Genomic DNA, 12,500 nt, shown 5'->3' with positions numbered 1-12,500 from the left:
GCCTCGCTCAGCCTCTCTCAGCCTCCCACAGCCTCTCTCAACCTCTCTCATCCTCCCTCAGCCTCTCTGCCTCTCTCTGCCTCTCAGCCTCCCTCAACCTCTCTCAGCCTCGCTCTGCCTCTCTCGGCCTCGCTCAGCCTCTCTGAGCCTCTCTGAGCCTCTCTCAGCCTCTCTCAGGCGCTCTTAGCCTCTCTCAGCCTCCCACAGCCTCCCACAGCCTGGCTCAGCCTCTCTGAGCCTCTCTCAGCCTCTCTCAGGCGCTCTCAGCCTCTCTCAGCCTCCCACAGCCTGGCTCAGCCTCTCTCAGCCTCTCTCAGCCTCCCACAGCCTCTCTCAGCCTCTCTCTGCCTCTCTCAGCCTCTCTGCCCCCTGGACCTCAGGTCAGCAATCTAGCCATTCCCCACTAACCATATTACAGCCATTAGGCAGCGCTGCCTTTCACATGTCACGTGGAAATTGGTCATGCCTCTCTCTCTCTCACACACTCTCTCTCTCTCTCTCTCTCTCTCACACACTCTCTCTCACACTCTCTCTCACACACACACACACACACACACACACACACACACACACACACTCTCTCTCACACACACTTTCTCTCTCTCTCACACACACTTTCTCTCTCTCTCACACTCTCTCTCTCTCACACACATTTTCTCTCTCTCTCACACTCTCTCTCTCTCTCTCTCTCACACACACACACACACACACACTCTCTCTGCCCTGCTCAGGTGACTAAAAGCTTTCAGGGGCACACCGTCCATGGAGAAACAGTGTGTCTTAGAACACACACTGAAGCCCGCTGACATTCTCTCCTTCTCCTTCTCCCTGATTAATGGCGTCTAAGAAGTGTGAAGAAGGTCACATAAGCACACACACACACACACACACACACACACAGGTGTGTGGTTGTAATACACACACATGCATATGCGCGTGTGTGTGTGTGTGTGTGTGTGTGAATGATCATAGTGTGCGTGTGTGTGTGTGATGATGATGATGGTGTGTGTGTGTGATCATCATGTGTGTGATGGTGATGATGATGGTGTGTTTGTGTGTGATCATGGTGTGTGTGTGTGTGTGTGTGATGGTGATGATGATGGTGTGTTTGTGTGTGTGTGTGTGTGGTCACCTCCCCCGGCTGCGGTCGCGGTCACCTCTCTGGGCCGTGGTCAGCGACGCTGGCCAGATGTCAGCTGACTCCAACGACCCCCGAGGGTTGCCGGGGCGGAGTTGCCCGGCAACGGCTTTCCCTTTCGCCTGTAAACAGAGAGCAGCTCACCAGACTTCTGTCAGGGTCTACAGGGTGACGACAACCTTGATGAGAGAGAGGGAGAGGGAGAGGGAGGGAGAGGGAGAGAGAGGGAGGCAAAAGACTGCAACGAAATGTTCTTTTTGAGTGTCAGACCCTCTTTGCCCTTTTTTTCTTCCTGCTTTTTCCCCAGTCGATGCGTGTGGAATAATGTTGTTTGTGTGTCTCCAGTACGGTAACACCGGGGGGAGAAACAAAAAAAACTTTAAGTTTTGACATTTCCTTCGCCCGGGCTTGTTGCTTTTTGACATATTCTTCTGGAGGGCTTTGTTAATATGTATCAGGAATATTCACTTTTCTTTGTTCGCCCTTGTCTGGCAAGCTGTAATGTTTTGCTTATGAATATTGATAAATGAAGTGTATATTAATGACCCTCGGTGACCTTAACCCTATCCTTATTGGCTCCCTGGTGGTGTGTGCAGGCTCATGAATATTAATCCGGTTCTGTAACCTCCATTACCCTAATCTTTGCTGTCTAGCCTCCCAGAAGGGCCCGTCGCCATGGTAACCCCTTTACCAGTCTCCTTTAGACCCTGGGAAAAAAAAAAAAAAAATGGAGGATTTGAAGAATCCCAAGTTGTTTGGACTGAACTGTACCATTACTGCTGCTGCTGCTAGTACTACGTCAGATTGAACCAAAAATAAATATATATATTTATTTTCTTTCTTTCAGTCGTCCCAAGCAGTTACCCCTGCTGTGGCCACTGAACTCTATTTGGCAGCTTTAATAGGCCATTCCCCTTTGTAGCTGGGCCTGGTAAATAGAAATTGTGAAGTGCTCAATTGTGATAATGAGGTGTCAAAACGAAGCTCCGTTCTCTGGCTGGTCACTTATGGTGCAGGCGGCGTCCTGATGACTCTCACCCGCAATTCACTGCGTCCTGTCGTCACGTAATGGTAGAAATTGGCCTGGCCCTGGTTGTCCTCTGTCACGATGACCTACTTGACTGACTGTTACCTCACAGTAGTAAGACGTCTCCTCTTCTTCTTCTTCTTCTCTCCTCCTCTAGATGTGGACAGCGTCGAGGATGGCGGGCCGGAGGGCGGTCCCGTGGACCAGGAGGACGGCTGGTACGGCAACGCCTCCGACGCGCGGTCCGACGCGTCGTCGTCCTACGGCGATGGGACGCAGGACGAGCTGCAGCGTGGCTCCTCCCCCGACCGAGGCGCCCCGGGGGGCCCGGGCGACCACGACACCTCCGGAGGGGAGAGCTCGCTGGGCTGCCCCACGCCTGTGCACCGCGCCTCCCTGGAGCTCCTGGGCCTGGACGGAGGCGTCTTCTCGGCCCAGGACACCCTGTCGTCGGTGGTGTCGTCCCTCTACGGCGAGGCCGCCTCCCAGGCCCTGGGGAAGCCCCTCAGCAGCAACCTGCGGCGCCTCCTAGAGGCCGGATCTCTGAAGCTGGAGGCCGGGGACCTCCTGGGCCGGGCTTTGAGGGGAGGACTGGGGGGAGGAGGGGGAGGAGGAGAGTCGCCTCCCATAGGCCTGGCCCCCAGCCTCACCCTCTCCCCCTCCTCCCACCACGCCCAGCAGCTGAGCGCTCTCGCCCGGAAACTGGCCAATCACAACAACAACGGCGCCAGCTCCGCCTCCGCTTCGCCAGCCTCCGTGGCGACCTCTACCGCCGCCGCCGCCGCCATCAAGCAGGAGCCTTGCGACCCCTTCGCCACGGTCGCCCCCAGCAACGGCAGCGGCTTCGTGTGGGTGGGCGTGGCCGACAAGTGGCCCCCGGCGGGTTGCTCGGCGCCCAGCGGCAGCAGCCTATCGCCGGACTCGGCCATCCAGAAGCTGAAGGCGGCGGCCAACGCCGTGCTGCAGGACAAGAACGCCGTGGCTGCCTCCTCTTCATCCTCCTCGTCCTCCTCCTCCTCCGCCGCCTCCGTCTCCTCCGCAGTGCCCGCCCTGGGCGGGGGCCGGGGGGACGACACGGTACGCTTCGACGCCTTCACCTCCCCCTTCAGCCCCCAGTCGGCCAGCTCCACCCTCGCCGCCCTCTCCAAGAAGGTGAGCGAGAGGAGCCAGTCCTCCTCGGCAGCAGGGGGCGCTGTGGCGGGGGACCACCAGCCCTCGGCCAGCTCCTTCCTCTCCCTGGTCTCCATGAACTCCTCGGCCGCCCTGCTCAAGGAGGTGGCAGCCCGCGCCGCAGGGAACCTCCTGGCAGACAAGAAGGAGGCGTCCCTGTCACCTTTGACCCCCGGGGGCGGGGCCCTCCAAGAGGACGTCAAGCCCCTGCTGGACAGGAACCAGAAAGCCTCCACCCCCACCCAAGGAATGGACCTTCTGCTGCCCTCCACCCCCAAGGGCAGGGCCAAGCCCAGCAGCCAAGCAGGTAACCCACTCGCACTCGTACACACATACGGTCCTTTTTTTGTGCTAATTTGGCTAATTTTTTTAGTTAGCGTGTTGTTGTCGATGATTTGGTCAAAGAGTTTGATATTAGACATGTTGTTCTCGTGTCCTTATTCTTATTCTGTGGATCTGATAACGTCTGTATCTGGAAATATAGAAACGTCAGGTTTCTCTGGCACAGATGACACCTACTCCAAGACTAAATAGCAGCTGAAATGGGGAGCCTCCATTGAAAGTGTGATTTTTGTCCTAGTTTTGCGTTAATATGTTTGGGGGGGGGGGGGGGACTGAACTACCCCTTGATATCTATTGTTGGAGATGATTTTTTGTTCAAGGCTAGGAGAAGATTGTGACACACTAAAAGCCCCACACCTCCAAAGATAGATTTAGCAAAGCAAAGTTTTTCTCTTCAATGAAGCAGAAAGACCTCACCAACAAGGCTTCAGGCTCACAAAGAAAGACTTTACAAAAGGACTAATGGGAGGCTGGACGGACCTGAATGAGAATTGTGATAGCTCACTTCACTTCACTAATCAATGACGTACTTTTCTACGTAAGCGGGGAACAATTTGATAGTTAGGTCCATGTTCAACCCTCAAGGTCTATGTCCCTTTCTGTTCCAAACCCACAAATCATACAGATAGCTTCATTGAGAACGTTTTTTCAGAGGGTTGGATTCCCGAAACAGAGAAGGACTTTCTCAATTACGCAACACACCCAGCCTGCCAAGGGTGTAATCGCGTAACAAAAATACATCTAAGTATGGAGAAACCTAAATTACATCGCGTAGTGTCAGGTAACGGCAGCCCTATTGAACCCGTGTCAGTTTGTTGATATCTTCATTTCTAGAGAGATGAGGGATGTGCCCAAGATCATCAGTGACTGTAGATGCGACACCGAAAGCATTTGGTTACACTTGGCGTCCCGTCTGTCTGCGCTAATGTAGGAGTTTAACGATGATTTCTCACTGTCCCTTGTTTTCTATAATGTTGTGGCCTTGATTTTTGGGGGTCTCTTTGTCTCCGTTTTCACAGACACCCCAATATCACCTATGTATATACTTTATTTTGACGTGGCCTTTTGTTCAGTGAGACACATGATGATGATGATTGTTATTATTGTTATTATTGTTAGTATTATCTGATTTCATTGTTAGCGCCATAAATCGGCGCTAAGTCCAGGGTTATTGTAAGAGGGCCTCTGCATGCACCTTGTTGACTTGGCTCCACCATGATGTTAACATTCCAGAGCAAATTAATTTATTAATCATAGTAACTGTATTTGATTGCCAATGACACCGTTGTTAAAAGCAAAAGTGAACACGTTTATAATGCTCCTCAGTTAATTCAGCGCACTCCAAGCATTGCCGAATCATTCTAACTTTGTAACCGCAAAGGAAAGTGGGGGAAATGTTTTAGCGGTATTACGACGTGAATAAACGCAAGTTGGTTTTGACAATTGCATTTGTAAAGAAAATCGAATCCATTTGATTGTGTAGTTACAGCGAGCTAACTTGGAGTCTGCTCGCCACCCAACAAGTTCACTAGCCAACTAAAGCACTTGGATGATAAGAATATCCCACCTTCGCTATAAACCGCGCCCTGAGCCCCGTTTGGCCTCATCAGGACCGGGGGGGGGGGGGGGGGTAGAGGAGGGTAAAAGCCTGAGTTTGAAGCACCAGATAGGCCTGGAGTAAGCCCTGTTGAAGCCCGGCAGTGATTGTGGAAAAGCAATTGGCTTTGGCACGCAGTGGCTTGTGCAGCGCAACCGCCGCTCTGGAAAGCCGGCTATTGTTGTCGAGGACCCACCGTTTTCTTTGTTTGCAGAAGTTTGAAGACCCGCCCGAACTCGTACCTTAACACCAAGGTTAAACTGCAAAACTCACCACAAAAGCTTAAGAACAATGCAGGCGTTTTTTCATTTCTTGGAATTCTGAGAATTTTTTGAGCAAATAAGAGATTTATTTTTCTTTTCTTTTTCTTTTCACTTCACCCTGTACATCTCGATTTGAAAAGAGGTGTTTTCAGACAAAAGTCTTCTCTGTTTTCCCCATGAGTTTGGAACATTGTGACTGGATTGCATTGTCAAAACTCTGGTTTATTCATGAAAATACATTGACAGTACCAGTCAAAAGTTTGGACACACCTTCTCATTCAATGGTTTTTCTTTATTTTCATTATTTTCTACATTGTAGATTTATATTGAAGACATCAAAACTATGAAGGAACACCTATGGAATTATGTAGTAAACAAAAAAGTGTTAACCCTTTCGGGACCTCAAACGCGCGGCCGTGTTTTCAGGGGTTTCCAAAATGTTTTGATGAATGTCTCCGTGATAATACGGCGTAGAAACATGGTTTAAATATTCTTTGGAACCCTCCTGTGACATGCCCTCTCACTCACAGACGGAGCTATGAGCCTCGGAACAACTTGGTACACGCCCTCCCTGCGTAATTGGTGAATTTGGTAGCAGACTAGGTTGAGTCGCTCAGACACTGCCTTTTACCGTCGGTGATTGGTCGATTCGCACGTCCATCTTCTTTGCTACACGTGTTGTCTGCATTGTCGGTATTGACAAACATTTCAGTGACAGTGACAGAGACAGATAGCAGAGAAGATGTGTTTACAAGGATCCATTAGAAGTCCTTTTTTATATTCTGTCTAGTATTTTATTCATATTGTATACCATTTCTGTGTAGCTCAGGACTTCATAAATGAATTTCAAGCACCAAAATAATTCATCCACATGGGTAAAGGTATGTTTTCACATGGGATTTGAAACATTTCTGAAAAACGGATTCGAAATTTTCAGGTTTAGGCCTACTTACCTCTTCACACAGTGCTCTTGGGGTAAACATCCATCACAATCAAGAAAGCTGAGTTTGTACTGAAAATATTGATATGAAACACTTGGGTATTATTTTGTATGGAAGTGCCTTCAAATTGAGAAAGAAAAAATGTATGTAAAAATCGAGAAAATACCCCTGGTCCCCAAAGGGTTAAACAAACCAGAATATGGTTTATATTTTAGATTCTTCAAAGTAGCCACCTTTTGCTTTGATGACAGCTTTGCACATTCTTGGCAAGTTTGTGTCCAAACCTTTGACTGGTACTGTATGTGCAAAGAATAGCACTAAAATGCTGAATTCACTGAGGAACATCGTACAGTAGCACTTTCCCTTTAGTTTTTAACAACGATGTCGTTGGCGACCAAAGATAGATTAACTACTAAATATATAGTTTAATTTGCCTTGAAATGTTTACATAGTGGCGCCCCCAAGTTCACCGCGTGGCGCAGAAACACTCTTCCATTCTTCTGGGGAGAACCCTGATCTTAAACCTCTGCACTCCACTCACTGTAATACGCACTTCAGATTCTGTACAGTTGAAGTTTAGGACCGTATGTACTGAAAAATGTCTGCACTCACTGCAATGTAAGTCGCTTTGGATAAAAGCGTCAGCTAAATGTCATATAATAATAATAATTATATATATATATAATTTATAATTATAATTTTATATATATATATATTATATTAGACATTATATGCATTCCTGGATTCCTTTATTTGACTTACACTATTGTACTACTTTAATCCCTTTATAAGGACACCACAAGCACAGTAAAGAGCATTCTGGAGCCAGACCTTATTGTCATGAAGCACAATATGTCTGAGCGATGTTGTCCAAATGTCATATCCCGGTATTTTCTCATTATTTGAATGGTATGATGGTATTTTTTGGTTTCTTAAGTTAGGGTTAGGGTTATGTTGAACGACTATGCATAATGTAGCTTGATGAATAGCTCACTACAAAACATTGCCACCTTTAAACAAGAACTCAAAGCTTCTTGAGATGTCATTGTGAATCTTCAGACAGTCCCACGTTTGATTGGCCGATGCACAATGCACCGCACTGCGTCGGCTGACCTGTCTGTCACCACAGCCATGACATCTGTTAACCGTGCGGAGTGGAGGACGGCACGGGAAAGGGAATAATGTGTTCCTCTCCTGGATACCGGAGACAATTTTTCCTTTCCAATCTCAATCCACCTATAACCTAAAATCGGACTCCTGCCTCGATTTAAATGTGTCTTTTCTTGTTGTTTTTGTCCTGCTAATCTCATCAATTCGCCAATTATCCGCTATTTTGTCTGGCGCCGATTCCCCGCTATTTTGCTGGGATGAGAAGCTGTTAATTTTACAGATGAGAGCTGTCGGTGGTCTCAATGGTGTCATTGTGCGTTTTTTTGTTGTTATTCATGTCTGATTCTGATTTTTAAACTGTCGCAACAAACAATCTGCGCTCAGGGTATCGTCTCCTTCCACACCGCAGCCTGGATCATATGGTTATAACAAAACCAAACGCCACACCGCCCAGCCAGAGGTAGTCGTTTACACTCTAAGTAGTGTAGACTTGGTAGGGTGTAGACTCAGTAGCATACACCAAGTAGTGTATACACTCAGTAGTGTAGACTCAGTTGAGGTAGTTTACATCGAGTAGTATATACTCAGTAGTGTAGACTTAGTTGAAGTAGTGTACACAGAGTAATATATACTCAGTAGTGTAGACTCAGTTGAGGTAGTTTACATCGAGTAGTATACACTCAGTAATATATACTCAGTAGTGTAGACTTAGTTGAAGTAGTGTACACAGAGTAGTATATACTCAGTAGTGTAGACTCAGTTGAGGTGTCAGCTTCTGAAGTGGCTGAGCAGAGAGCAGTCCTGGCCCGGCTGGCCCCAGTCTGGGAAAAGGTCTGCAGGCTCGGCGGGGGTTCCGCCCGAGACCTCACTGCACTCCCAGACTGGCTCGCTGGGCTCGGATGTGCTGGCTGCCAAAGGGGGCTGTGAGTGTGTGCTCGGCACAGTGGGAACCCGGGAGTCCATATCCATCTCCACAGACTCTGGCTGGCTCCGGCCCCCACTCCCTCCCCAAGCCCCCCCTGCTAGGATCAGCTCAGCAAAGACCAGGCCAAACACACTCCCATCACAGTTTTTTTCCATTGGCTAGGCGCACGCACGCACGCACACACACACACACACACACACACACTCACGCACGCATGCACGCACGCACACAGAGACACAAGCGCGCACACACACACAGAGACACAAGCGCGCGTGCACACACACACACACACACACACACACACACACGCACACGGAGACATAAGGGCGCAGAGACACAAGCACATACACGCACACAGAGACACAAGCGCGCAGACACACACACACACACACACACACACACACACACACACACACACCACTAGGCTCTAAATGAGCAGCCTTTAGGGAGAACAGAGTGTTTTCTAGGGAGACGGATGGGCACTTTTGAGGGATTGTGTCGTAACCTGCTGCATTTAAAATGGCCGGATCAAATTGACTTCAGACAGACGAAAGGCAGTCGATGTAATATTCTGTGATCTGCATGTTAAATAGGCGCTCTGCTCTAACCTGAAAACCGCCAAGGTTGCCAGGCGCTGTAAAAACGCAGGTAGCTGTTTGGTCGCCAGACTGAAAAATGTGACCTTGCTTATTGACTGTCATGTTTTGTTTTATTGCGGTCGTGCTCGCCAGTTCTGCTGTAAAAGCCTATTACATTCATATGTGGTGACACGCACACAGTACACACACACACACACACACACATGTACATGTACACACACACATATACAGAACAGATTGCACTGAAACCAGGCATGTAAATACCTGATCCCCTCTCAAATCACTAACTGAGTCCCCTCCCCCTCCCCCTCCCGCTCCCGCTCCCCTCCCCTCCATTTTCCTTCCTTCCTTCCTTCCGTCCTCCCTCTCTCCCTCCATTCCCGCGCCCCTGAGCGGAGCCGTCCTCTGTTTTTCGTTCCTCCGCGGTGATCTGGCCTCTGCGGTCGGCCGCGCCGGAGAGAGGTTGGGCCGCAGATGGCAGTTTATTGTTGCAAATAGGCAGTCTTGAGGTTTTTACACCCTGGGTCAATGAATGGCTGAGCACGGTAATTTCACCAAACACTGATTACCAGATGTTTTTCAAGGGACAGGACTGGAATACTTATGAAGCCGCTCTGACGAGGCCCCCTCTCGGAATTTGTAATGCAATCATGCCTCTTTCTAATAAGACCAATTAAACAGTAATGGTTGGCAGATAGGAAGCCAACAACAATAATCGAGATACTAAAACATCCTTGAGTTATCTTTTTTTTTTTTTTTTAATCCTCCCTTTTGTTTTCCGAGGCAGCCAACAGGCATTGTGGTGGACGGTGTTGGCTTTTGCCATTTAGAGGTCGTCTCTGGGAGATTTGTGGCGGCCTTTGAGCGAAGTCAGTTACACCGTGAGAGAGGTCCCCTAACTCTTCTCTGGAAGAGGAGAAAATACCCTTCTGTCTCGGTGGTCGCGATGCAGACGTACTGCAAAGCACGAAAGCACGACTCTATACAACCACAAACGTGTTTCCTACCCACTAACGTTGATCATTTACGCCGAGCTTTCAACCTAACCCTCCATTTAAGACAAACGGCTCAACTATTCACACAAAAGCTCTTGACCATACGGCAATACGATACAGCCAGTGTTGTCCTTTGCAGCATGGCCATTCAACGCCCGCCCCTCCTCCTGTCCTTTGTAGCATGGCCGTCTAACGCCCGGCCCTCCTCCTGTCCTTTGTAGCATGGCCGTCTAACGCCCGGCCCTCCTCCTGTCCTTTGTAGCATGGCCGTCTAACGCCCGCCCCTCCTCCTGTCCTTTGTAGCATGGCCGTCTAACGCCCGCCCCTCTCTCCAGGGTCTCCTGAGGACGTGGGGAAGCCGTTCCAGTGTCCCGTCTGCGGCCTGGTCATCAAGAGGAAGAGCTACTGGAAGAGGCACATGGTGATCCACACGGGCCTGAAGAGCCACCAGTGTCCCCTCTGCCCCTTCCGCTGCGCCCGCAAAGACAATCTCAAATCCCACATGAAGGTGGGGATCAATGAATGAACGAACCAATGAATGAATGAACGAATGAACCAATGAATGAATGAATGAGTGAATGAATGAACCAATGAATGAATGAATGATCCAATGAATGATCCCATGAGGGCTTTTCGAAAACACATGTACAGAGTCGCTTCAACCAGGTGAAATCAACAATACACACATTGAGAATCATCAATTGTAAAAGACAGTAAGATCAATAACAGACTGACTGTATTTCCATTGTGGTCTTCGTTGTCGGCATGAAATGATGGGATGGGTTTAACTTTTGACCTCCTCACGTGTTATTGGTCCCCAGTGGCCAAAATGGCGCTGGGGACCTGACTAATTGCTGACACAAAAGGTTTTAGGCACCTGTACATGTCCTTGATCAAAGTCACCTCTCCAGTCGGTAGCATTGCACAAATGATTGTAGAACACCACCTGTGGTTGTTTTAACTCATTCAGCGCCGAGGATGAATAAAGTCGCCCAAACTTTCACCATTCTAGAGCGCCAAGGGGTGACTTTATTCACCCAAAATGCATAAATTACGATGCTTCATTTTGTAGCCAATCAAAGTGTTGTTGCTAGGTAAACACCAACACAGAACACTTGGCACTCTAGGTGGTGAGTGTTCCGGATTGCTTTGGCAGTTGGTGAAGTTAAAAGTGCAGCAAGGCCGCAGGTATTTAAGGGAGTGCTTATTTTACTCTCGGTGCTCGGTCTGTTGCTAGTCTGGTTCTGTTTGACTGTGTGGCAGTGGGTCCCATCCTCACCTTGGCCCTGTGTTCCAGGTCCATCAGCACCAGGACAGGGGTGAGACGTTCCAGTGTGAACTTTGCCCTTTCACCTCCTCCCGCCACTTCAGCCTGAAGCTGCACATGCGCTGCCACCAGCACTTCCCGCGCTCCGAGCTCAAGGTCAAAGAAGAGGCCACCACCGACACGGAGGGCGAGGGCTCGCTGATGGGCGACTGCGGCCCGGGGGACCTCCGGGGGGCCGAGGCGTCCCCCCTGCCATCAGACCTGAGGGGGCTCCAGGCCACGCCCCCGGGCGAAGCGTCGTCCAATCATGTCCACATCAAGGAGGAGCCCCAGGAGAGGGATGTGTCGGTGCTGTCGCCCTTCTCCCTGGTCAGGGAGCGGCCCCAGAGCAGCGCCAGCTCCCTGGACCTCTCGGGGGTCGGGGTCGGGATGAGATCCAGCCCCAGCCGACCCACCGCCGCCTCCCTCTTCAGCCCGGACATGACCACCAAGACGGCCACGGACCTGCTGATGAAGCTCTCAGGTAACCAACCACCTCCACCACCATCACTACCACCACCTCCAACACCACCATCATCACCAACACCTCCACCTCCAACACCACCACCTCCACCAACACCACCGCCTCCACCTCCAACACCACCACCACCACCTCCATCACTACCACCATCACTACCTCCACCACCACCACCACCTCCATCACTACCACCATCACTACCTCCACCTCCAACACCATCACTACCACCACCACCACCACCTCCATCACTATCCTATCACCACCACCCCTCTATCCTCTATCCTCTATCCTCTGTCCTCTATCCTATCACCACCACCCCTCTATCCTCTATCCTCTATCCTCTGTCCTCTATCCTATCACCATCACCCCTCTGTCCTCTATCCTCTATCCTATCACCATCACCCCTCTGTCCTCTATCCTCTATCCTCTGTCCTCTATCCTATCACCATCACCCCTCTGTCCTCTATCCTATCACCACCACCCCTCTGTCCTCTATCCTCTATCCTATCACCACCACCCCTCTATCCTCTGTCCTCTATCCTATCACCATCACCCCTCTGTCCTCTATCCTCTGTCCTCTATCCTATCACCACCACCCCTCTGTCCTCT

The 12,500-nt window shown here is 50.0% G+C and overlaps 1 protein-coding gene across 1 annotated transcript in view; it reads left to right on the top strand.

The window, feature by feature from the left end:
* znf827 (zinc finger protein 827) overlaps positions 1–12,500 on the top strand; it is a gene marked incomplete at its 3' end in the record, with an annotated part of 40,819 nt that overhangs the window by 11,287 nt on the left and 17,032 nt on the right. Inside the window, exons 2-4 of the mRNA XM_083692785.1 lie at positions 2,323–3,642; positions 10,443–10,615; positions 11,405–11,897. Coding sequence (XP_083548911.1) covers positions 2,323–3,642; positions 10,443–10,615; positions 11,405–11,897 — 1,986 coding nt within the window. The remainder of the gene's footprint in view (positions 1–2,322; positions 3,643–10,442; positions 10,616–11,404; positions 11,898–12,500) is intronic.

Source organism: Argentina silus, assembly GCF_951799395.1.
Source record: "Argentina silus genome assembly, chromosome: 21".
In the NCBI taxonomy this organism is placed as follows: domain Eukaryota; kingdom Metazoa; phylum Chordata; class Actinopteri; order Argentiniformes; family Argentinidae; genus Argentina; species Argentina silus.
Note: the sequence above shows the minus strand (reverse complement) of the source record. Positions and strands in the feature narration are given on the sequence as shown.